This window comes from Hypomesus transpacificus, chromosome 8, assembly GCF_021917145.1.
Source record: "Hypomesus transpacificus isolate Combined female chromosome 8, fHypTra1, whole genome shotgun sequence".
NCBI classification, from domain to species: Eukaryota; Metazoa; Chordata; class Actinopteri; order Osmeriformes; family Osmeridae; genus Hypomesus; species Hypomesus transpacificus.
In genome coordinates, this window is record NC_061067.1 from 6,584,478 (window position 1) to 6,612,303 (window position 27,826).

General features: G+C 41.0%; 1 protein-coding gene across 1 annotated transcript in view; it reads right to left on the reverse strand.

The window, feature by feature from the left end:
- The window catches only part of LOC124470087 (cadherin-18), an 85,902-nt gene that overhangs the window by 16,537 nt on the left and 41,539 nt on the right, over positions 1-27,826 (reverse strand). The window contains exons 2-7 of the mRNA XM_047023810.1: positions 22,036-22,595; positions 14,362-14,656; positions 11,583-11,702; positions 3,192-3,359; positions 2,235-2,422; positions 1,664-1,917 (exon numbers count right to left, since the gene is read on the reverse strand). Coding sequence (XP_046879766.1) covers positions 1,664-1,917; positions 2,235-2,422; positions 3,192-3,359; positions 11,583-11,702; positions 14,362-14,656; positions 22,036-22,269 — 1,259 coding nt within the window. The 5' untranslated portion in view covers positions 22,270-22,595. The remainder of the gene's footprint in view (positions 1-1,663; positions 1,918-2,234; positions 2,423-3,191; positions 3,360-11,582; positions 11,703-14,361; positions 14,657-22,035; positions 22,596-27,826) is intronic.

A 27,826-nucleotide genomic window follows, 5' to 3' on the forward strand; every position in this document is an offset into this window, starting at 1 on the left:
GTGAGCTACAAAAATATAAATACTGCTCAAAAATTAAATATATTGTCCAGGGCCTTTTCAAAGGGAAATTGCTTACTCGGTTATGTGTGATTCTGTGTGAAGATTGTTCCAATGGCTTATTTTGTAGTCAAGCAAATTCACTTGTGACAGTGGAAAACTTTGAAAGTGAATTGGGTCTTGGTACATTTGTTATGACTGAATGGATAAAAGTTGGCTGTGTACCTGTTAATAGGTATTTTAATGACATGTTTATACCTCTCATCCAGCAGTCATGTTCAATGTGGTATTATGACAATTTTCAATTGACATGGTGAAAATGTGTAATTGCAAGATGAAAAGGGAATTATTGAAGCAAAAGGATTGCATCAATCTCAGTCAGCATGGCTTACTTACAAGTCTAGCTGGGATACAAAAGAATGCTGTTATGATTCATGAAAAACTCAAACTCACAGGAGCATATGACTTTTCAAATCTCAACTAAAAAAGCTAATGTAGAGCAAGTGGTTGGTGACCGCTTTGTAGAAAATAAACACATCTGTATGCTTGGTGTAGAGTATGTGGCAAAATAATATCAATTATAATGCAACGCAATTGTAGTACTCTATTACACACAATTGTGAAGTTGTCAATAGAGTTGTCTTATGGATGTGATATGCCTGACAGCATTTTGGCTTCTCTGTGGGTTGGGAAGACTTCTCACTTAGTTTGGCTTTTCAGAGTGAGTCACTCACACAGTAATATCTGTCTAAACGTCAGTTCAAACTGGCCTGCATCCATTGAACTCTCTCTCTCCATGCATGAACAAAAGATAACAGAAACATCATTGATCAAAGAGAGGAAGATATCTGTCCCTACTGCATTTCAACGCCAACACAAGGAAGAGTCTCGAGTATGAATTGTTTCTTTTTTTTTCTTAGTTCAAATGGATGTCATCCAAGCCCTTCCTATAGTCTTCCTGTCTGTGGTGAACATTGCAGAAATGGACGAGGGGGAGGTATCCCACCAGGAAGACTCCAGGACTCTTTCATATGTAGATTTCCTTTTTGTTTACAGCAAATCCTTTCAGATATCTTAAGATTCTTACGTGAATCATGCATTCGTTTTATCCCCCCCCCCCCCCCCAGCCCCTCTGCCAATGTATAAAAAAATAATTTGGACTGACATGGTGCTGAAAGAGATGTTCTAAAACCAAAACAAAATATGACTGAAAGATATACGGCTACAATAACAAGGAGGGAGACTGAGGCTCTGTTGAGGAAATCCCTGGGCTCCAGGCATGGCAGGCATTCAACCAAACCAAGATCTTATATCATGTAATAAGACCTTAAGATTGCAAATTATTGATGTGCACTAAGGGCAGTATATCTCCAAAAGACATTAGGCGGTAGCTCCTTCCATACAGTATGCGTTGAAATGGAGAGAAAAAATAAATATATAAAAAAGAACAGAGGATGTGACGGAAACACCAGAAAGTACACAACGAGACCGATGATGCATGGCAGGCAAATAAGAACATTCAGATTGAACAGTGAGATAATTCTAGTGTGTAGAGCCACTTTAAATCGACCACATCGCCCCCTCCCCCTTTCCCAATCGACCACTGGTGTTGACAATAACTGGATAATGTTTTTCACAAAAAGGCGTTTGGGAGAGGGACTCTTACCTGACTGGACTGTTCCTGCCGTCGGGGTCCCTGGCTGTTACAGCCCCCACTTCGGTGCCAATCGCAGCGTTCTCGTACACATCCATAATGTAATAGTCCATAGAGAAAACTGGGGGCTCATCCACATCCCCTACAGTGATTTTAAGGGTGGCGGTGTCTTTGAAAGGGCCAGAGTAGGAAAAACGGGAGTCCAGTTTTGTATTCGACGCCTCAATGTGAAGAGTGTAAGTCTTCTTCCTCTCGTAGTTCAGTGGCTGTACATGGGAAAAGGTGCCAGCAAAGGTTAACCATAGGACATATCACAATATAGTATACTATATAAGGTCTGCCAATATCAAGGGCTTAGACTTGGTGTGGACATAAGGGGGGTTGACGTAACATAACACAACATTAATAATACCCCCCCAACAAACAAACTAAGCCCTTGGCCAATATTGTATTTCATCATCTATCTCAAAAGATCAAACCCTAATGTGAGACATTCGTGCTTATTCACATAGAGATAGTGCTCTGACTATACAGCCATAAGACCTTGTCGAAATGTATGGCTTTTCTATGTAGTAGTTTATACCTTTTTGAGGCTTACAACCCCCTCTCTGGTGTCTTTGTCGGTCGAGATGGAAAACATGGCTGCTCCCTCAGGGTTGATGATGCTGTACTTAATCTCTGCATTAACGCCAACGTCCGCGTCATTGGCTTTGATTTTGCCCACAGGTTTACCGACTTGTGCCGACTCTGGCACATAGAGCTGGTAGTTTTCTGTGAAAAGAAAGAATAAGACAACAATTAAGAAAGAGCAGAGCATCTTAACGCTCTTGACACTCATGGCTTAAGGTGTTATTAGAGAAAATGGAAATGTATTGCTCTACAGTATGTGTGTGATGGCACTTTAAAGTGTAGAAATCTATATCTAACATCAGTAAAATTGTCATAGAACAATGTGTCTGTCATGTACTAATAGTTTATTGAGTGCAGCATGAGGTGAACAATATTGGGTAAACAGTCTTGCAAATAATGTGGTTCTTTGGACACAAAACCCTTCAAATCTACAATTAAATTGGTATCATGTATTATAAAAAAATGACAACATTGAGAAAAATATAAATACATTGGTTTGATTTACATAATTGTTTTGATGAATGCTTCTCTAACTCCTCTGCTAATTATCTAAAACGGAGTTAATTATCCAAAATGTAGCCTTGCAATGCTATTAGGCTGATAAATCATGTTAGAATGAAGCAAAATCCATGCACACTATATGGACAGTGTCTACATTTTACATTTACATGACATGTCAATTAATTGAGAAAATGCCATTTGAAAAAACATGAAATTATTTCATGATACCACCCATGTTGCTATAATGATTAGTATCATCTCGACAGAGGGGTTTTGTTTACAGAACATAAAGATTTCACCAATAACGTGCAAGATGTCAACCATTTATTAGACTGAACATTCAGAAATGAATGTAAAACATAATTGAAGGAAAGTAGTAGAAACATGAGAGAGGCTGGTGTAGACTCACTTTGGGGAAAGTTGGGTGGGTTGTCATTGACATCTGTCAGCGTGATGTTGATGGTGGTGGAACCGGACAATCCTCCCACCTGCCCTGCCATGTCTTTGGCTTGAATGACTACAGCATAGTGTTCTTTTGCTTCCCGGTCCATTTCGGCTAAGGCAGTCCTGATGACTCCTACAGATGCAGAGTGGGAAAATATGTGAGGAGATTTTGAATTGGTTTTGATAGGCGTAATAATACCATAAGAATCATATTGATATTTCACCTAATATCTGATATCACCTAATAGTATCTACATTTGTAGATACTGTGAGGCATCTGATGCAGTCTCTTTTGCATTGCACTTTTGATATGGGTAGAAGTGAATGCTTTTGGCCATGTTCATTAAAAACCTTTTAATATCACACATTTCAACACCTTTTCTTTACAGCACGATGAACATGAACAAGGTCAGATAACTTCTTCACCAATGATGCCCTACACAGGATATCCTTTAAAAGACTGTATCATAGTGTAATATCAAATGTAACCCTGCAAGTCAATATGAACATTTGTTGCCCTAAAATGTTTTGTTACTTAATCTGTAAGAATGCCACTTAATGGTCAAGTCACAAATAAGCACTTCAATACATCAAAGGATAAGCTTTGGTCGACATTCAGGAGTATTACATCTTAAGAAGGCGTAGAAAACAACAGAGGACGAAACAAAGGACGAGGACATCTATGTCTGTTATTCACCAGTACAAGAGAAAATGCTTCATGACGGGATAATGTTTTAGAAGTTAAACTGATATACCATTATGGTCTCCCACAAAATCCTCTTTTTTTATCAAGGGCTTTGTGGAAAATAATCATAGAGTTTGACAGTTCATATAAAAGAATAATAACATAAAAATAGGCTGCTCCAGTATTCTTTCATTCTTAATTCTCTCAGTTTTTCATTGCCAAGGTTAGCCTTTTGCCACTTTTTATTATATTTCAAATAGCAATACAACCTTGGTGGGAAGGAGCATGCTGCTTTCCAAGGCACCCATTCAATCATGTTTATCACTACAATAACACAGAAAACATTGTCATGAACTTTCACTGGGGGAAAGCACAAATGGCTACACGGTGGCCATTATACACTAAGACCATGGTAATGAAGAAGCTATCAAAACAAGAAGAGAGGCCACTCATTCACTAGCAATTACTAGGTAGGAATGTTCAAATCATCTAAATACTCCATGTCAATACTACATACTGTTTGTGCGTGAGTGTGTGTGTGCCAAGTGGTGTGTGTTTGTTGCACTGTGTGGGTCCTCCCACCATCTCTTTAATCTCTTTAAACAACATACAGAAGAGTGATTGAATCTGCTGTTGGTTTACTCAGTTCTTTCTCAAAATACCTCTTTCCCCCCCTGAGGCAAAACATCATGCCACTGGTAATCTTGTATTCTGGTGAACTTGTGAACCTTCTACTATGACAACAATACCAAGAACCTCAGGATCACTACAGTGATGGGAAAACATTATCACATGACAAAAATGGCCTTTGCTCATCTGTCTGTGCTTTGTTCGACACCACACCTGCCAATGATAAGGTCATAGAATAGATCATGGGTGGCAGCCCAGGATTTCATCTGGAATAGGGCAGCGAAAGGGACTATTTATGTGTCATTTTCAGTTTGAATATGTGGACTGGAGTTGTTCATTTTTGACTGAAAGTGCAATATGTTTTTATTAATTTTATTTATCAACGTCTCATGCTTGAGGGAAAGCCAGAACACAGTATTTGAAAATAAGCGTGTGTTGACTACTGGTCTCTGAGTACACATTTTATCAAATGAAAATAAGAGCAGGGTAGTTGAATGTTTACAAGTGGTTCTTATAATAGCCCTGAGAAAGGGATGTGGCCCCCAAAAATGATTTAAAAAAATGCAATGTACATCACAAATTGTATGCATAATAATACTGTTCTATGTTATTTTCTTTTACATGTTCAATAGGGTTAGGTTAATCAATAAAGAGAAATAACGACAAACCATATCCATATTACAGCCTGTATTTCTCACAGGTTTTGCTGTTCACAGTTCATTTAATATGAACACCATCCTGTTGCATGGCATTGTCGTTTCAAATATAGTCAACAAACAAGGCTCAAAGTTGATTATATCAAGCTCTGTAATTTCCTGTTGTGACAATAGAGGCTTTAATAATCGTTTTCATCCCAGTTTTCTCAGATCTCTTCAGGACATTGTAGGCTGAAACAAATCCACCCGCCTTGGGTAGAATAATCTTTAGAAGTGGGTCAAGGAACAAGACAGCCAACAGTATTAACATCCTGGAGAAGCAAGGTTACAAATCATCTGCCATACAGGGACAGGAGGGGGATAAAGTAGTTTAGGCGATTCCTCTGTCTCTGTACTTTGCCAGCTGATCAACAAAATAACGGCTCCAATCAGAGAAAGAAACGACAAACACAAAATGATTTTTCAAACCTCCTTGCCAATGTCTGTGAATATGAGGGTTGAAGCCCACAGAGAATTTCGCATCAGAGAAAGAGGTCATGTGAAATATTCAGTATAAAAGAGAGACATGTTCACCTATAGTACCGGCCTTCTAAAAACACCTCAGACCTGCTTTGCTCGACGTGTTTAATCCATGGTACACTGTCTGGTACATGGCACACTGTCTTGCAGGATGTTGAAGTACAGAATGTACATATGTAACGTTTCAAAAGGCAAAACTGAGAACAGGGTAAAACATGTATTTCCTTTCACTGTCGACCACTAGTTGGCACACATGTATGCTGCAACCTTTTCTGTTCATTCTTTTGAAGCATCTCATGTTCACCATCTTAAGATATGTAATATTTCCCGATGCATGTGAGAGTATATGCAAAAAGCTCTTGGAAGTTTCAAGTTATCAACAGGAGTCTTAGCCTTACTCAAGCTGTAAGTATCTTCTAGAAAGAAACTGAGACCTTGGCAGACAGCCACACTTTCCATTAAAACAATACAGAGAGACAAATGATATGACCTTTCTAGTCCCTTTTCTCCGCTTTACTCACAAAGGCATATTGCCCCCGAGCAATCACTCATTGGATATTGTTTACAGTAAAAACAGAGTGCACACCACTCAAACTGAAAAGGGAGGTGTATTTTACACTTTGTCTTATCTTTTTGTATGTGGCATCTGAATTGTCAACCTGCTAGGTTGATATTCTCTCATGTCTCTTTTGTTTCTTTTACTCTGTTAATCCTTTTACTCTCTTCAGAGTTTAGCAGTATTCTTTGCTCTGAGCAAATTTCCGTCCAGTAAATTCACTAACAACTTTTGTGGCGCGACTTGCAAAACCGAAAATGTAAAAATACTGAATTGTTGAAAACGTGACCATAATACAACAAACATGAATCTCAATGCAGCTCAAGATGCCCATAAAGAGCTGCATCCAACACAACATTCCAAACTGCATAACAAAAGGCATAATGTTCCAATACCTTGCACAGTAGACATCAAATGCCTTTTCTCAGTAGGCTGTGTATCCCTTTACAAATCCCTTTTAAGACATAAGCATTGGGGTCCGACACAATGTTTTAAGGAGCACATCCAAACAGACCATGTGTCTGCTCTCTAACCTGTCCCTACGAGTATCTTTGTGTGGTGAATTTATGATTGGGGAAAGGATCTTGACACTTGAACAGAAATACCATCTCCTGGAGTCTCCCTCTCTGACTTCCACCAGCAGCGAAATGCCCTCACAATCTCAAGCTTTAGGTTTCCGTGAAGCAAGGCTGTTAATTTAGAAAATAATTGAGAAAGAACTGACTTCCTTGAACTTGGGTCCATTTGACAGAGTGAGGTGGTTAGCCTCTTCCTCAACCTCCCCAGTCTATTAGAGTTGATACCATCACCCTATCCACCTCTTTGTCTGGCTGGAAACTTCTAAAGAAGGACAATCTCCTGGGTGAACAAAAAGGATTATGGAAGATTACTAAGGCTCTCTTCCAGCGCCTGCTTTCAGGTGCTGGGAGCTAGGGTCCAGAGTCCACACAGTTCTCTAATATAGTATGTTTCTCTTAAACTACAAGGCCTGTGAAAGTGAGGGACTAATGCACTTGTAGACACTTGGACAGGTTTGTTTCCTCTGTATGATATGTGTGTGTCATGTACTTCAGAGTTTCAGTTTGTTTGCTTTGAAGTTATAAAAGAGAAACACAACAGAGGCGTTTTTACTGCGTGAACTTGCACTAGTCTGGACAAATATACTGTCAATTAAATCTATTTGGAGTTTGTATTTTTCAGTCCCCCAATCATTAAGCAGTTTAAGCCACCAACGGTGTGCTGCATGCTAACAAGCTGTCCTTGCATGCATTGTAGAGTAAGGAGGGATTCAGAGTCAGACTAACAAAGTGATAGCATTTAAGTGGATCCAATTGGGGGAAGGACTTAATCCAGGCTCTGAGAAAACGTCTCGATCTGTGTCAGCTCTTTTATTGGGAGTCCAACATTTCCAAATCCCAGATCAGCAGTGAAATTAACCTACTTAAAAGGCTAAGGGATCCGGGTGAAGAGGGGTGAATGGGGAGGGGTTGGGGTCGGGTCATCAGCATTCAAGACTCAGAGGTATTTCCTCTGCTATCTCTGTGGGAGAGTTACAGATTCCTGCAAGTGATGGGTGAGATAGGAGAGTAATGACCTGGTTATGAAAGAAAGGATGTAATCATCGTCTCTTTTTCAGTGTCAGAAAAAAATGAAAAAAGAGCCAGCTTGCAGTTTTGAGATTTTCAAAGCATTATCATGTTTATTTCACTTGCTCATTAAAAGTAAAATGGGATGCAATGTTCACTTATTGTATCAGAAATACGATTCAGACACATCTTTAGTTGTTGGATTCATTCCTTCAACCTCTTCTTGTCTAATGGCTATGTTACAGCTATTGTGCAACATTATTCTTAATGGCATGGGTGGATGCATGGAGAAAAGAGAAGAGCCAAAGACAGAAAAAGAGACAAAGCAATAAAAAAAGAGAGAGACAGAGAGAGAGAGAGGGAGAGAGAGAGAGAGAGAGAGGGAGACCGAGAGAGAGACCGAGAGAGAGACCGAGAGAGAGACCGAGAGAGAGACCGAGAGAGACCGAACATGACAGCCTGTTTGTTGCCTGAATAGATATTGATTGAAAGGTGACTGGATTGACTGCTTGTGGATGTTTTCTTGGGTGCTTTCAACATCCTCCTTGTCTGTGTAACAAAATTCCATCGGGGTTTGCTGGCATTCTGATCAGATTCTGAATGATAATGCAAATATATTTGCCTTTGGAATTGATCTATTAGCCTAATGATAGCAATCATCTTGTACCCACAGACAACATGTCAATTGTCCTACTGTGTAATTAAGAAAAGAATTGGCAAGGAAGAAACAGGCGGGTAAGTAGTTCTTCCATTTCTCTGCTCTCCAGTGAATTGATTTGTGTATCTCTTACTCAATTTCCCCAGAGCAATGAAGGAGTCTCTGATTTGAATCCCTCCCGCCTGCCCAACTTTGGTGTACTCAATGATTCTACTATTTACAACCTCCCATTTTAAAACCCATCTTATTGCTAATGGAACACATTATCTACAGTTGCTACTCGACCACACCTGTCTCAAAGTCTGATTGTTTTTCAAATTATCAATACCATGGAATGCTTCTTCAAATTACTTGGTTGGAACTAACCTCTATAATGTGACATAATTATCCTTCAGTCAATTCAGATAATAATTTGGCTTGCAATGCTCTAACAGCTAAAGTGTTGATTCCCCGGCCTAGGCTGGGCCGGATCTTTGTTCTGTTTGTACGTGTTTGGAGTTTATTCCAGGCCCCGGTTTTCTGTCATCTACTCATCAGCAGTTTGTTGAATTTTGTGATCTTGGCAATTTGGTTTATTTCAAGTATTCCTGCTAACTGTGTACTAACGCTTGTTCTGTGTCTACCTGCAGTTCAACTCTCCCGACTTATTTTCCAAATCAGACATTTGATTGCATCTTTGTGCAAAATTCCAATATAAGCTGCTTGATAATTCAATGTAAATACAACAATACAATGAATACAAATTCTAATATTGGGAAATGATAATATACTAAATGAGAAAAAAGGTGGAACAAAGAGACCACTGTTGTACAGTAGAAGGTAGGGCATTTAAATACATTAAAAGAATGCTAAGCATAAAAAAAAAAGTATGACTTCATATTTCTTTTAAAGGTGTACTGATTGCGATGCCCGCTGCTCTTCTGGCAGGCTGTTCCAGAGGCAGGGACCATTACAAACACTAAAGGTCGCCTCCCTGTAGTTCTTTGTCCTCAACCAGGGAACAACTACAGCAAAAGGCCATCACCAGACGACCTGAGTGATCTTGAGGGAGCACACATTAAAAGCATGTCTTCAGTAAGTATTCAGGCATGACTTCGTTGAGTGATTTGAACACTGATAAAAAGGTTATTGTAATGTATTCTAAAACTGACAGACAACCAATGAAGGGACTTTGGGACAGGTGACATGTTCTAAACTGTGATTCAATATCCAGGGGAAAGATCTAAATAAGACAACTCTTGTAAAGAGTAAAAAGAAAAAGACGAACTTGTAAACGCTTATCAGCTTATTTTGATCTTCTCTGGGGATTTGGGTCAACTTTCAAACAGCCTTAAAGACACTCCAGTGAGATATGATATGACAAACTCAGGGGGCACCATTCAGTCAAAATGAAAATTGTCCCCATCCGACCTCATCTTTCACCTTACATTAGGTCTTCTCTGATTCAGAAGGCCAACAGTGGCTATCACAAAGCATAAACATAAAGAAATACACCTTTTGATCTGGTAGGCATTACATGAAAGCCAAAGACGACCACAGAGGTGCTGGAGTTGTGTCTTTGTAACCAGATCCACATTGGCAAGGAAGCTATCTTGGCAAGATAGCATGCTCCAGAATGGATCCAAAGATCTTTCTGTAACCTTGTGCGTTTCTCGCACGTGGCTCTGGGCCAACAGACTTTAGGGCCTCTGTTTGAATATTACAGATTCTGTGTGGTACATATTGTGTTCATACTGTGCCCTATGACCCTAGAGTTTGAAGTTGTGGTGTATCTGCGTGTGGGAGTGTGTGGTGGACAGCAGTGGATTGTGGCTGAAACTACAGCAGACTGGTAGAGATAGAGAAATTGAGAGAGAGAAAGAGAGGAGAGATGGAGATACAGAGTAAGAGTGAAAGAAGTAAGATATAAAGAGAGTAAGATACAAAACAGTGAGAGACAGAGTGAAAGTGAGAATGAGAATGAGAGAGACAAAGAGAGAGAGATAGAGAGAGAGATAGGGAGAGATAGGGAGATAACAAAAGAGGGAAATGGCCAACCCTTCCATCGCATCCCTGTTCCTTCTCTTCCCATGCTACCCCACGCTGAATTGCAATGCAGACAAGATGCAGCGTCAGCACAAGGAAAACAACCCATGTGACATGACCACATGACCACATGTACACAGCTGCACACGGAGAGGTGCATGGCCATTGCACTTGGGACAGAATAAGAATGAAATGTTTACACTAAACAACAATTTTTTGATGAGATCTCAACAACCTGGGTGATAGGAATGTTTTAAGTCATTACCATGTTCTGTATTCCAGACTAGAGTTCATACCAACAAAGCATAACACAGAGGAAACTGTTGCAAAACAGTGGAATTATTTTTCTATTGAGGTGAAGCTGCAATGCTTTTCAGTTCAACGTCCCTCACTTTCTCTCCAGTTTATTAGTTTATTAGTTGGTTAATAATTAGACTTTTATTAGTTGGTCTTTTGCTCCACCAGAAAAACAAAACATTGGCTAGTATACCACTGCATGCACACAGGTATAAAATGTGCTTGCATGCATGCACAGAGTGCCACAAAAGTGTGCACTTCGGTTTGTTCATTAAGATTTTATAGATTCTTGTAAGACTCTCAAACAAAAGAGGATTTTTTGAACAAAGACTATTTTTAAGCACTTCCTCTTTTCAAAGCAGAAAGACAATGGTTCTGTAAGAGCATCTACTGTATGCTTTGGCTTTCTGCAAACCCACAGGGAGATTCTAGCCAGGACGGACATACTTGTGATGGTAAACAGAACCACTGCAGCACTGCTCCCCATCGTTATTCTGTTGGTTACAGCTATTTTATATTATCACAGAGAGACCATAACCATAAAGTCCAAAAGTGCTTTGTCAGAATAAGCTTTGGTGTATAACATGACCGTAAACAAGTATAAACAATGAAAAGCAGAACTTTAGAATACCCACGGCCATCATAACAAGTCATGCTTCATGGCTCTTATTATTTTCATTGCAAGGACATCCGCGTTGTTTGTGTACAAGTTCCAGTAATGGGAAGATGTATGGTATTTCTTACCGGTTTTGGGATCAACAGAGAAATATGGCTGTCCCTGAAGAATACTGTAGACAACCCTTGCACTATTTCCATAGGTGGGATCATCAGCGTCGGTTGCAGTAACCTGGATCACAGAAGTACCTGAAAGAAACACATTTAGGTCAAAACTAGACCGAAGTGTATTTTGCAGGCATATGTAAGTACTTTACAGCATATAGAACATTAAGAGATGACATTACTCATAACACTGAAATTAACAACATGGATATTTACAACAACACGTAATAGTGACCTGTAATAAGAAATATGCAATTTTTTTTGATAAATGTAAATTGGAAAATGCATTTGTAAAGAGCCAAAGCAATATGCTTCTTTCGTTCTTCTGTGAGTGAGATGCAACTTAAACACAGCAAATTTGACCCTGTATTGCACCTTGCATTGTTGCCTCACAGCGAGAAATTTCTGTGTTATGCTTAGGTGGGGCACTGAACATTGTCTCGTGGGCCTTACTGTGCAGAGTTTGCAAGTCCTCCCTATGCTCAACAGGGTTTCCACCTCAAGAATTTCAATAAAAACATGTAAAACATATCAGACTCGGACTTGGCCCCCGGTTGTCTTGGCCCCAGGTCGATTTGGCTGATCCCTGCTCCTGGTTGCCCTCGGAGGAAAGACAAGAGGACGGGAAAAGGCGGAGGAAAAATTTAAATGGTGGACACTGGAGCATATGTGTTTCTGTTGCTCCAGGCCACATTTGCTCATTGTTTTTGCTTCCACTAAGTTTTCTTAAACCTTGCACAAGTGCATAACGCATGTTCAGAATATAAATATTAGAGGTACTTGAAGTTCTAAATCAGCATTCCTACAATGATTGGTTAGGACAGGTTTGAGTAAGCATTCATTGACTACCACACACTTAAAAAAAATAATGCATTACAGTGATGCAAACCAAGTACTATCGTAATTGTAGTAGGGAGAGCTTAGGATAGGCTCTTGGAAATTCAAAATGTGCCAGAGTGTCTGAACAAAGTTTCTAATCCAAACAGAACAGGGAGGAGGAATTTGAATACTTCTATAAAAGTCACATACATGAGTTTTCATGTAATATGGATTGAAAAATGCACTTTTTCTATGCCAATGTAGTCTGGGGACACATTGATCTGTATTTTCAGACTGGTGACGATGCCGACTGGAAATCCTGTTTGTCACTTTTGAGAGGTGTAGCCTGAAGACAGGAGGGGAATTGATGAGCGTTATATTTGCAATAAATGCCTTTAAACTCAACTCTTAGATCAAGATTTGCAAACTGTCACAATATTGGCTCAAGCCCACTGATTACCATGTCTGATAAAAAAAAATTGGCTTAGGCTATCCTCAGAAACCATAAACAAAATGCAATGGTGGGATGAATAGCATGTACACCATTTGGATCTTCATTGTTTTGGTAAAGTTGTGGCAGAAGGGGGAAAAAATGTATATCCCTTTTATGCTGGACTACAAAATTGTATTCTGCAGATGAACGGGAGAGTTAAAAAACCCCAATGCCAAAGCACCTGGCACATGCCCAGCGAATCAATTTAGACAGGGCAAAAAAAAGAACATCACGGCCAATTAGCCGCCATACTCCCAGACAGCCCCTTCCTGCGCTGGAGAGCGCTGGTATTGACAAACGCAGGGGGATTAGTGCTCTGGAGTGTGAGGACAGTTGATTGTTACAGCCGATTTGACGCCCCAGACGCCATTGCCGAAGAAGAATGGCTTTAATGGACATGAGCAAAGGGAGGGGGCGGGAAAAGGGCTAATTATTTTCCCCTTCGCGGTCCCTGATTCCTTCCCCCGGGTCATCAATGTTGATTGATTCTCCCTGTACAACTGGCGAGGAAGTTTGCGGCCAAACAAGGAAACTTTAAGATCTCCTGGAGAGTCAGAACTCCTTTCTTCATGCACAGCACTATTCGAATCCCAGTGTCAACTGAATTTCCATTGATCTTGCTGATCATGTGTTTTGTATCACACTGACTAAGAGGAGATTAATACATGCACGTTTACACTTGCTGGGTGTGGCCTGTACATGTTTATGGACCAGGCTCAAGGTAAGGCAAGCATCTTTGTATACAATTATGCATTTGGATGTCATGGCATTTATTGACTGTTTACAGAAGAAGCCACACAGGCCCTCTGGGGGGTTACATAGGTTAATGCAGTCAGCACAACCCCCATCTCAACACTACTGATGACACTACAAATTATTTTAGATATTTCTGAAAGAAAAAAAAGACCAGAAACAGTCTGCTCGGGCTAGACATGTTCAATGGATCAAAAATCAAATAGAGGTCAAAGGAATATTGGGTGGTTTAACACTCAGTAGAACCATTTTGTGACATATTTTCTTATTTTTTCTTTCAAATGATTGACAGGTGGTTCCTGGATACATAGAAAAGCTTATTTTTAATGTCTACAATTATCGTGTATTATCCATATGTCCGACATAAGTGATGTGCATAATGGGCTGACTAACCCTCTTCCTGGAGGTCAACCATCCTGTAGGTTTTCATTTCAACCCTAATCAGCACACCTGATTCTGATCATTTGCTGATTGAACAGCTGAATCATGTGTGTTGAAACTGGTGTTGAAATAACAACCTACATGATGATAGCCCTCCAGAAACAGGGATGGGAAGCCCTTTACACAATACACAAAATCTTTCATGCCGAACTAAAATGTTGAGTCTTTCATTCTGTCAAAACTGTGAACAGTACAAGAGTTAGAAGTGACATTTTTAAGTCACTTGTCTGTCCTCACCCAGGGCAGACATCTCAGGCACTGTAGCTGCAAAGGGTCCATCTGGAAATTTGGGGGCGTTGTCATTGATATCTTGGACTTTGATGATGAATTCTGACTTTGGCTCCAGAGCCTCTTCGGTGTTGCGATCGAGAGCTTGTGCGTGCAGGACATAGTGTGACTTCCTTTCTCGATCCAGACTTTTGGTGGCGTGAATGTCTCCTGTCACTTCATCGATGATGAATATAGTTCCAGCGCCTTCTCCGCTCAAAATGTACCTGACTAATCCATCCCCTTTATCCGAGTTTGAGTGAAGCTGGAAGAAAAACCAGATATAGAACATGAGTTCTCAGAAGACAATCTCAGAAGATAATCTACTTCAATCCTCATTTACACACACAAACAAAGTTGTGTGTAAGGCTGATCATAGGGATGACCTCAGACTTTATACAGCCTTCACGTCCAACAGTCATCTGACCACCTTAGCAGAGTTATGACAATAAGAGACAATTCGCTTCAGATTGATTGAGGTAATAATATAATATCATTTCATTTTTAAATGCATCTGTTCTTTAGAATCTCAAAACAAGCATAGAATATTTTGAGACAAAGGTTTAATGTTTCGTAAAATCTATAAAACTCCTAAAGATGAATTTGCTACAACTAATTGTATAAATGTACATTATTTCCAATGAATGAAACATAATAGGCTCCTCAAGTTCAATAGAAGTACAGTATGAACAGTAGGAACAAAGCAAAGACCACTTCCAACAAAATTATTTTATACTAATTCTACATTGTTCCTTTGTGTTGAACATTAAATGCTGTATTTTCACGTCCACAATTTCTCAACTAAAATAACTTTGTCAGTATCCAGCTTTTGAGCACACACATCCCTGACAGCCTTCCCCTAGGAAATGTTTTAAATCACATTAAATATGTCAACTTATTTGCAATGCCAATAGCAGATCCCTGTATAATGGATGGTCCCAAATGAGCAAAATAAAAGCAGCTTATGGGTCACAACTGGTCTTAATTGCAGTTGTGCATTTCTAGAACCACAGCCCCTACCTACCTCTTTATCGCCCAGCGTTAAGTTGAACAAGGGAAGGTTCTGTGGCCAGATCTAATCAAACATGTGACTAGGAAATGAATCACTAATTTATAACCTGTTCACTGATTACGAACTTACTTCTCAATTGTGTTTTCTATAGTAAACATCAAGCCTGTAATTAGATGGGGAGTCAAAGTTCCCATTGAATTGAGCTTTTAATCAGTGGCAGGATTAAAGCGTTATGAACCACCACCATGAGGAAAAAGCACAATCAACTCTGTTTACTTATCCAATGGTGGTGCGTCTAGACCTGGATCAATAATGAGATTGAGCTCCACCGGCTTCATAGGACAGGAAAACATGGTGGAAAGGGCTGATCCTCCTCCTATCACAAAACTGTGATTTTTTTTTAAAGGGACAATACACTGACAATCAGTATTACCTCAGAATTACTGTATTCAGTACCTGACATTGGCAACATCAGGAAATATGTTATATCATAGGAGCTTTCAATTTTGAACAAATTATTCAAAAAAAAAATCTGAAAATAAGCATACAAACTGTATCTTTGTAAGATAAGAAATCTGTTTTTAATTTGGAGGTAGTACACCACCACGAACTACCACTTACAGTACAGTCGTGTCCAAAGGAACACCCCTCGACACAAGCACATAAATTTCATTTAGCCTGCAGTCAGAGTGCTAATTTAGCCATTGACTTCTTTGGCAGGAGCTAATACATCACGCTTGGTGGTGAACCACTGATGCACATGGTGGCTATGGCTTGCTTTCCCAAAGCTAGAGGAGATAAAAGTGTCAACAGGTTGCGGGTCATTACACAGACAGGAAACACAGAGGTAAGGCTTGGCAAGATTTCACCCCTGCTACACCCCCCCCCCCCCCCCCCAACCCCTGCTACATTGCTATTTCGCGTAAAATTCACTTTTATTTAGCCTAATTTTGACTTTGAAATGTCGCTGCAGAAGTTTTTTGGAAAGTGACCCTTTTAATTGTGCGTTTTTCCTTTTGCGGACATAATCTTTTAAAAGTTCATAGATAAATAAAGATTCATTCATTCATACAGATTCTTGCATTACTTTAAGAATCACAACTATTGTTTTTTTACCGATGCTTCAAAAAAGAATTTGGGCAAACAGGTCAGATAATCCAAACATCAAAACAGCATTGTGACGCTGCATGAAAACTATAAAGAGATATGACTAAAAGGAAGTAGTTAGATCAGTGTAAAAGGTTTAAAGTGTTTAACTGAACTCAGATCAGTCTCTAAGGGTTTATATTACCTTTTGTGAAATCTGTAAGTGCGCTGTCACAGAATGCTTCAGTCAGGCCTTCACTTCTGAATGCAGTGAAATGCGAACGCATTTGACTTCAGCTCAGGGATCCTTTATTTATTGTTCATTAATGATGATCACACAGAAAATTTCATGACTCCCCGCCTTTTGAATGTAATTAACGTCAATTTTGTTAATCCACGGAACGGGGATGATAAGAGCTCAACACACCACAGTGTGTGGGAAACACAGAGGCCAAAGAGTAAAACCACTGCACCACCCCAACAGGAGGCCTGTGTGGTCCAGCTCTCACACAAACCAAAAGGAAACAAGAAAAATCCCCTTAAATTCAATGCGCTTCTTGAAGGCCAGAATAAAATCATCAGATGAAGCATGTCATGATTGGCTGCTGAAGGACTGTGGGTGGCCTATGTGACCTTGTTTTTTTCTTCTGCAACCCATAAAGCACAGAAGAGCCTCTTTGCCTTTGTATGGCACTGAGAAGGGTTTTTTGTTTATCTCTCATTCCCTCTTTAGTCCTCCCCCTTTTTCTCTCTCCACAATGAGTTGATTTAGTATGAAACAAATGGATGACTGGCATTTGGCTGTTGGCAGTTTGCAGCCAGTGCATTACTTCGAAGTTTAAAGAACCTGGATCTCTGAAGTCAGTGGTGTGAACAGCCCGATCCCCAGACAAGCTCCAGACAGATTTAATAAGAGAACACAGAGTGCAGCCTGCCTGTCTGTCAAACCTCTATATCGCTAGGAGCTCCTCTCATTGGGTTGTGATGACCTGGACTTATCAGTTTTTCTTAATATGTGTGTCAATACACTGTACCTGTCACTTGGGTAATATATATCCTGTCAGAAATGGACAATATCATTTTGGTGGGGAAAAAACCTTTTACCGAACTTTTAAGGATGAAAGTTTAAAATTCAACCTACCAGCGATAAGGTTACAAGTGTGTGTGTCCTGAAATGTCGGGTCAACTTATTTAACCAACAGAAGGGATTAAACCAGGGCGGGGTGATATGAGGGAAGGTGAATGGAAGAAAAAAGAAAGGGAGAGAGGTGGAGAACCTAGGGGAGGGAAAGAAGGAAAGGGTAAGGAGAAGGTGTGTGTGTGTGTGTGGGGGGGGGGGGGCTGAGCCTCAGTGTTAAGGCCTCATACTTGCAATTAGTGAGGGGGGCTCATTTTTGATTAAATCTCAGCTCCTATTCTTCGCTCAAGAGGACTTAATCACTTTTTATGTGGGTGTGCTTGATTGTCTGATTATCGTTGCGCTTTGGCCAGTCTCCCCCTCCAACCCCCACCCCCAATCAAATCCTCCCGAGCGCTCTCTACGCAATTGATTCGCAACAGTCACAGTCAGCGGCACCTTGATGATGGAGCACAAGGCTAATGACCGCGCCGTTTGGAGATTGGGCGATGGCAAGGGCGTGATAAAGACGTGCCGTTGATGCACATCTCCGTGATCCGCCCTAATGGTTGTCCTCTATTTTGACTTCTGCAGCAACCGGCAAACGAGAGACAGAAGGAGGGGGGAGGAGGAAGTAAAATGAAACTTCTTTCCTGTGGGGATGGTTGACTTCCTGATGTACAGTAATGAAATTATCAGAGTCTGGGAATCAGTCTTGACACTCATTTAATAGCGTCGCTCTACTCTGGACGATTTCCTACATTTCAAAGTTGCGGTTTAATGACACATAAATGAAAACTCCAGCAAATCAAATTTGGAAAACCTCAAGATTCGGCAGCCATGTTCTACAACTTGCAATCTAACAAGTCCAACTGGGATCTATGTAGCAATAATATGCTAAGTGACAGTACGGGCTTGGCTTTGGATATGGGAGGATGGAGAAACAGACCAGACTATTAATTATGATAATGTTTAGAGTCTTAAATTGGGGCCCATCACAATAGCTGAACGATCTCCCTCTTTATGTAATCTATAGTGATTTACTTGGCCTTGGCCGATATACTTGTTTACTGTAATGATGTTTGGGCTTTCACAGTCTGGGCCATCAAGGACGAGCCTTCTGGAAAGTTGGTAAGCTGACCGGATCACTGACAGGACATGGGCCCTAGACAGACTAAGGGTGTGCACTAATCCAAATGGCCTCAGAGAAGGGTGAGAAAAATCAATCCTTCTTTCTTTCTTGCTCCCTCAGATACACTCAGGCTTCCACACCAGAGATGCACGCCCACACACAAGCAAACACACATACAAAGATGCATTCAACACAGACACATGCTGCACACACACAGGTACAATCCAGGTACAAAAAGGTATTGCGGCATAGCAAAATAATATATATGCCTTGCTTGTGTCTATCATATTGATTGCTGCCTAACTGTACTAAACAGTAACTGTCTGTTTATTATAAAAAATGAGAACGCTAAGAGCTCTTTCTCCTATCACTATTACAAATGCACACCCACATGAGCTGTGACAGTGTATTTTATTTCATTCTAAATTACCACTCAATGTGTAATGAGCATTCAGAACTCTCAGCGCTATGCTCCTATTTTGCAAAATGTGGTAGAAAAGCAATTTAAGTAAATCCCTTACTTCACTTTTTCTACCATTGAACCATTAGGTACAAGACAGTTTCCTGATTCTGTCACAGCACAATCCATTTATAGCTGTATGAATAAAACATTTGGGCACCTTTCTAGAGCTTGGCATTTTGCTCTGCAAATGAACATAAAGTAAGACATGCATGGGGGCGATTCCTCTTATTTCAAAGCACCCGATCTGTCAGACATCATCCACAACACTTTCCCAGGTTAATTAAAGGCAATTGTCATGGTCTGAATTATTGTTACATGCTTGGACACATTTTTGTTGTACAAACTTGGTGCCATTTTCCAAATTAGGTAGAAAACCTGGACACGGGTCTCTGGAGGATAAAGTTAATTGCAAAAAAAAAGCCAGATTTAGAGCATCTGAATAGATCCTTCACAGAACATGCCTATAATCATGATAATTTCCCCAGTATCAATCTCAAACTAACCAGAATGTTGTCAACACTTCATGAAGTTGACCATCCAGACCAGCAGGCTAGCTCCACTGCAAAGGCAATGTCTTTGTCATGACCGCCCATCAAGCCCAGTGTGTCGTCTCCTGTCTGGAAGTGAGCCTATCTCCACAAGGCCTGTCACTGGCTCAGAATTTGCCTCTCACTCACACACAAACCTGCCATTTCCCAAATGCATGGGCTCCCAGAGGGTTGTCACTGGGGATTATGTGGGACACCTCTGGGGGATTAAAAACACGTTTGACAAACTGGCCCTCCTCCGGTGAGTTTTTTGGTCCTGCCCGCGTCCACTTCCTTGTTTGAACAGAGCATTTTTGTGGATGGGGGGCAAAATCATGTGGGACAATAGCCGTCATGCATCCCATGTGGTTACTGTAGTTTACACGAGGCTTGACCTTAAGGAAACTATGATGCACTTTTACACCTTCATGTTGTAAGTGGAGATGTGTTTCTGGTTCAGTGAAAATTCTTTAAGAATCAACATATGAAAGGGTTTGCCAATCCCTGAAGGGGAATAGTATTTTGCCGCTTGCTTGGGTCTACAGTTTTTAATCAAGCAACATGATGGAAACAATGTGTGAAAGAATTAATCCTCCTCTGTCTGAGCTTAATTAAGGGTCATTCCATCTCCTGGCCACAATAGGACGTGGCACAGCAATCCCAGCCCACGTAATTAAATGTTTAAAGCGAAACATCTGGAGACTTCATCTTCTTCCAAACATGTGTGTCAAATTGATTCCTTAATAATGTGTACGTTGCTTCTTAGTGCTGCATCATTATCGCCCTGCGGATTAGCTGTTTGTATTTACTTTGCTGCCACTTTTATGCCCCCTGCCACAACCAGCCCTTCCCACATCTACCCTGAAAGGACAGACGGAGAAGAGAATGCAGTCAAGGAGCTAGCCAGGACTATTTTAATGTGCCAGAATCAACCAGCCAGCCAGCCAATCACTGACTTCAAAGCAGCACTGCAGCTGAATTTAATGTTGATATAATCCGTGAAAGTAATTAGTCTTTCATGCAATTAAGGGTCTGATAAACTGCCATTATAGAAGAATGCTCTCTAGCTCTGAATCCCTTCACTAATACCCTTGTACCACTTCAGCTACAATGCAATGTTAATGCTCAAAGACTGTTTCTGGTGGCACCTTGGGATTTTTTACATTTGCTCATGCATCTAACGTAACCGACGCAATGTTTTCATCGATGATTAACACCTTTAACAATATGTTTTTCTCTGCACTGGCAACAAGGCAAGTCTGACGTGCAAATACCCAATACCTTGCTCAGCTGTCATGGTACAGTAACCTATATGTTTCTGGTCATATCTTTTTTGGGGTATCCGATTTCTAGTGGGTGGCTTTCACACTCTCTTTCCACCTCCCTATCAGTTTTCTTTTCTTTCTAATTTCTCATCATGTGCTTGTTAAAATACAGACACGTGTGCAGTCAAAGAAGTGATTCGCCTTCCTCGTTCTCTTTCTCTCTGAGTGCAGTTGCAGGGGATTATCCTGTGCCTAAGTGCCTAGAATAATGATCACTGCAGCGGAGAAACACATTTCCACGTTGCAGGAGATAACGGGACAGCACGGCAATCTGCAAGCAGCGGATTTAACCAGTTTCCTGTGGCTTATTGTGGGACCAAACGACAAACTCAAGTCACTGCCATCACAGACTCAACCTGCTGGGACATGCGCTCACCCTCTGAGAACGACAGAGAGACCCCGGCTATCTCCAGCCTCACTTGTTCTATATGACATCAATCACTCTGACAGCTCAGAGCTCAAAGGTAATAGATTCATGACATATTTTATCAGTAATCCAACCCAACATCCTAGGACCCACGTAGACTATTGTTCAATTTGCAACAAAGCCTTATCCCCTACCGAGAGCTGGGAGTCTTGTTTTAGGTTTCAAGACTTTGATGTGGAAAGCTATTCAGAAAATAATGCAATTCTCCTGTGCACTCTTGCTGCTCAAAAGGCTAAGTGTTGGATGTAAGTCCTTCATTAACCTGAATAAAACATTGCAAGTTGTCATGAGAAGTAATCTGTCCAACCATCTTCTTTGTGAAATAACAAACAAGAGCGAGATTTTGATTTCCACATCGGTAGACAGAATGAAACATCTGGACAACAAACATGCAATCCTCTACACAAACAAACCTGTCCCTGCCATAATAACACATTTCCGCCCAACATGGGGGAAGAGGAGGGGAAAAACAGTAACAGCTAGAGATGGTTTCTGGCATCAAAAGCTTACCAACTGAACTAAGAGGGAGACACAAAGTCAAGAGATAATACATACCTTTCCCACATATTGAGCATCCGGTCCTATGTGTTCTTCTAAAACAAAGAATTGGTTCCAGATCCAGCCCCGTTTAGGCCTGTGGTGCACCTCTGTCTCTCCATTGGCTAGTTTGGTGTGGTTCCTGGCCGGTACCTTGGCAGAGCTAGAGAGGTGGTTGGCCCCGGAGAACCTCTGGATGAAGCAGAGGCACACGAGAAAGGGACAGAGACAGGCGGTGGTGGATAGCCTCATGGCGGAGTGCGTGTTTGTAAGTAAATCCCTTCGTCTGGGTGCATGAAGGTCCTTCCTCCACCGCCTCCACCACCACCACTGGCCACCGCTGCGGCGTCGAAGAGCGGTCTGGGGTGGCGGCGCTGCTAAATCCCAACTGAAAAAGACGTGGTCCTGATTGATCTTCTAGGGCTCATGGCCAACAAGTGTTGATGCAGGGAAACTGGCCGTATCTATTTACATTGTGGTGGAACATCCAAGGCCTTTGATGAAACAGAAGGTGAATGAAGACTTGGAGACAGTTTTAGCAGAGACGGTAGAAGACTTCGTACACCATTATGTATGTCCTAAAAAAGAGCAAATAGGAAAAGAGAGAGAGAGAGAGAGAGAGAGAGAGAGAGAGAGAGAGAGAGAGAGAGAGAGAAAGAGAGAGAGACAGAGAGAGAGAGACAGAGAGAGAGAGACAGAGAGAGAGAGAGAGAGAGAGAGAGAGAGAGAGAGAGAGAGAGAGAGAGAGAGAGAGAGAGAGAGAGAGAGAGAGAAACTCAACATTAATATTATGCAGGTTTCAGTTTCACATACCCAAAAGTCTTCCCAAATAAATTGAAACCCATAAAAAATCATAACACAAAGAGGCCAAAGTAAAAGTATAACACAAATACTTTTAATTAATAAAGTCACTGCTTAGCATTCCTCTCCTCACCCATAGCACAGGTGAGATAAAACAACTTTGAATGTAACAAGTAGTTTAGTTATTCAAAGCTTGTCTGTGGCTAGGTGGTGAGGCAGCAAATAAGGTAAACAACATCCCCCGATATATAAAATATACTTTTACTAAATGGCCAATTAGGCTGCTGTACAATGTGGATTTGTATACACTTGTCGCTTGTCTATAAATAAACTTCTACTCAAAATATATTTCTATTATATTGATCTGTACGAGTACATTTCCTCTTGTTAAGGCCTACATCTAATTCCTGATGATAATACATCCAGTGTAGTAGACTATACTAAGTACTACACAGAAGCTTTACATTACAGAACGCCCACAGTTGCATTTGTTGAATAAATGCTTTGCGCCCTTGCACAGACAATTTCTTTTTACAGGAATGTCCTTTGTGCAGGTCAAAATCTGTAACTGCTGCTGTTGCTGAATATTAACTGAATTGAAGCCATTGCACTTTCACAAATATGCATCTCTGTGTTCATCCTCTACAAAATAAGTAAATATAGACAGCAACCTTACCACTGTTCCATTTGACAGAAGCATACATCTATCATTCACTAAGTATTTCTGTACAACTATGGCTTTTACTGAGATTATTGTAAGAATAATGAAAAACACATGTTTGAAGTGTACATGCGATATGGAGACTGACAGACATCAAAGGCAACTGCTTAGCGTTCTATCACCTACAATGTAATCTGACAACTTGTGAAAATGCTGGAATTAAGTTTTAATGCAGTCGCAACCGTCACACACTCTGTGGAGGATAATCTCAGAATCCCTTTAAAAATATATGGATTAAAATAATGCTCGGAGTCCTTGACTAATCCCCATGTTTCCGAAATCTCCAAATGCAAATGATGCAGCTCAGCTGTAGTTTAGGAGAATGTGCTGCAACTGGGATGGGTTATTGGGAGTACTTCCTGGCGCCATTCTCGTCACTCAGAGGCAAACCTACTCAGTAGCAATGGGGATCAGGGCAGGGCTATTAATGTGAACCAAATATCCCACATTGCAAATCTCTGACATGATTTCACATCATCACGGATGCATATAAACTATAAACAAATCTTGCAAAATGCACTGTCATAGTGAAAGTTTGCAATGTATTTCCTCCATCCTCAGAAACTAGATTCCAAGTTTTATCTGGATCTATTTATTGTTTTAGAGCATGTTCGAGGGATTCCCCTAGCAGCCTCCTCACATATTGGTCCCAAGACCTCATCAAATACCTTCATAAAATGGTATGCTTGTAGGTTGGTTCATCCACCTGCATGTAGCCTACATTAGATTTAGTGTGAGAACGTAATTTCCCCCGCTAGCTCTTTGTACCTCCTGAGTTACTCTTCAATCAGTGCTCTAATTGTCTGATTATCATGCTGATTGTAAGTAAAAACCAGTCTCAGAGAACCATGAAATCTGCAGCAGCTGGCTTTGTCATTAGGATGGTAGGCTTCAGAAGCCTGTATGTAGTGTGTTTATGCTCAGTATTCTTGGAAAAGATAGACACGTGACTGGCGGTTTTGAGTTTAATGATGCAAATGTACGATGCAGACGGCTAACGGCAGGGAAATCAGAGGTGAAGAGAAAGGAAGGAAAAGGCAACTGGATGAGGAAAGAGGAAGAGAGAGAACCCTACTAACTGCCATTTATGCCTCGTAGTTTCACCTCCCACCAAGAGCACACTTGAATTTGATTTCAAAGTGTCAACCTTCTGCCATGTCAAACAGCAGTCAGGTGTGAGTGGCTCTGGCTCAAACACACATCACTGTGCGGCTGCTCTCTTTTCAGAGCCAAATGGGGAAAGAGAGCCACACCAAAGACGATCTTAACTGTTCACCCCTTCACCCCCAAATGGAATGACACAAACATTTCTTTAACCATTTATATGCTCAGTTTTAAGGTTTATCTCAAGCCCCCTTGAGCTGGGAGTGTATGGAAAGCAAAGGGTAGAATGAGAGAGATGGATTATTGGAGAGAGAGAAAAAGTTAAAGCCTTTTGCTAATCAGATAATAGAATACAATTCTAGAGCTACGGCAGATTCCACGTGTCACTGCAGAATGTTGACATAAAATTAGAATTGGCTTAATAAACTGTATTAGATCAGAAATTGTCAGGCTTAGAGCTATGGTGAAGTCTAGATACACACCTCAAAGTACAGCAGTTAGGATGAAAAAAAAACATAATTGACTTGATCTAAAGCCAAATTATATTTAATTCCACCAATTATGTTGTAAATGTTTTTTCATACATTCTTTTCTTATAATTAAAGTCGTATGTCTGTGTGAGGTAAGAAAATCACAGGGCCCTTCCTGATCTTATGTATGTGTCACTTGTATTCAGATACAACTCCAAATATTGGATTTGGAAGTCTTCCAGATTCATAGAAATGGTATTCTGAAGAAAAAAAATCTAAACGCATTATGAATATTCATAAATACATTCTCATAACAGCAAGAATGTGTCTGGCAACAGCATGAATGATATTTTCTGAATCTCTCTAAAGTCTAATGGAAGCTGACAGCCTAGCACCTGCTGTTAATGAGGGTTTTGATTCCTTACAAGGTGCATAGTTTCCATGAAAATGCTTTCACGTCATCCAAAAAAAGGATAACCTGTTCTCTATGGATGTTGTGAGTGAAACAGAAATCTAATAAAACTTGAAATCTTCCAATTTCCTGTCCTACAGGAATAACAACTGAAGCATTTTCCATGAGGGTTTGAAACTGAGGTGTGAGCTTTAGAAATGAAGGCAAACTGCTCTAACAAGGTAAATCAAACCAGTCAAAGTGTAAACACATCTAAATATACAGAGGCCTATGCAGTCAGGGACGCAATATGGTGTCTGAATATCTTCCTACACTTGTGGGTAATTAATTCAACACAGACTGGCCCATGATGTAATTAGACCCGTCGCTGAATTTACTTTCCCTGACTGAAGCGGGCAGAACTGCATGCGTCACTTACCCTCACACCACCATACAGAATAATGGCTGTATTCTTGGTTTCACATCATACAGAGTAGGATAGTCAGGATGATGCAGACAGCACCCATCTGCTGGCCACTGCAGGGAAAAATACACTATTTACTTTCAACTCTCATCATCATCTCTCTTTTTCTTCCCCCCCCCTCTCTCTCTCTCTCTGTCTCTCCCTTTCCCTCTCTTCCTCTTCACTCCTACTGCAGTACTGCTGCAGAATGTAGACAAGAGTCCATCATGATTATGCAGGTGCACTGCATGTCAGGAAAGGGGGAAAAACAACATGAAGTCAACAGAAAAAAGGAAACAATGTCCTTAGAGATACTGCACCACACAATGCATTGTTTTCATGCCTTGATTATCCCTTTGATAATACAGAAAGAGAGCGAGAGAGACAGAGAGAGACAGAGAGAGACAGAGAGAGACAGAGAGAGACAGAGAGAGACAGAGAAAGAGAAAAGAAGAAGAAAAGACAGGGTGGTAAATATATTCAGATCACCTGCAGCGTTGAATTCCTTTCACGTCTGGGAAGCTTACAGAGAGGGTGAGGCTACTGGAGTTTGGCATCCTCCACCATTTTACACATGCTAAATACACAGAGCAGCTTGCTTTTACTGAGGAGAAAAGGCCCTTGCACTCCCCATCCTCAAAGCTGTGCCAGGGCCATCTACATTAGCATTTCATACACTGATAAGTCTGCCCGCCGCCAGGTGGATTCCCTAGTGAGAGAGAATGAGTGCGGAGGCAAGAGTACAAGAGGTGTAAGGTTTCACAGTCCCTCCACCCCCCCCAACCCCTGCTCCTCTTTTGAAGTGTCCAGAAAAGATATATGTGTGCATGGGGTGGGGGTGGGGGGCTCTCCACAGACAAGTTTGCCTCCACTCATTGGCTGCCCGACAAAAGCAGTACCAGCATTGAGTGGTCAGTAGAGATACATTTGTTGTGTGGAGGAAAGCGGGTGAGGTAAGCAAGACTGTGCGTGTGTGTGTATGTGTGGTGGCTCCCATATTCAGTTTAGATCTGCAAATTGTCTACGATTTCAACACACACCGCCCCCCCCCCCTCGATCCCCCCCTGCCCATCTCTGACGGGCGTTGGCACTGCCTCATTAGCATCTGTCTCACATTCCCTCGCCTCTGCATTGCACGTGAAGGGGCGCGGACGGGCTGACAGCTAGGCACTCGGCACACTGATGTTTTATTGGTGGAACACATCAAGGTTCCTCTGCTGCACTCCAAAAGTGAGTCAGTGAGTGACAGAGTGAGTCATTGAGTGAGTGAGTGAGTGAGTGAGTGAGTGAGTGAATGAGAGTGATTGAGTGATTGATTGAGTGACTGGCTAGCCTGGTAGTTGAATTCATGACTCATGCCACATGATGCATCTTTGCATCATAGCTGAGCAGACTACTCATTCTACTCAGCTATCTGCTTGAAAAACATAGTGTCTGCAAAAGCAGCAGACATCTTCCTGGGTAAAGACAGCTGTTGACTGTTTCTCCTTCACCCTCACATAGAGGAGAGCTGAAGGGAAGGTGGGGTAAGGAGGAACCTACATTGGGTGAACTCAACACAGGTGTCTCCTTCTGAATGTATCCATGAGACATACTGTTTATCATCAGAAATAAGAAATGAAAGAAAAGAAAATACTGGCAGGCAGCCCGCGGGTGCCCAGCAGAAACACACAAAGATTACATAATGATCGGTGCCTCTTAACAGCTCTTTAAAAAGGAAAAGAGGTCTGAGCAAACACTCTCAAACCAGAGATGAAGAAGAGAGGGAAATCCATTCCCCTAATGCCTCATGAAATATTCATGCGGCATATTGCCAATAATTCCCCCTATTTCTTTATTTTGTACTTTTGTCTGCCAAC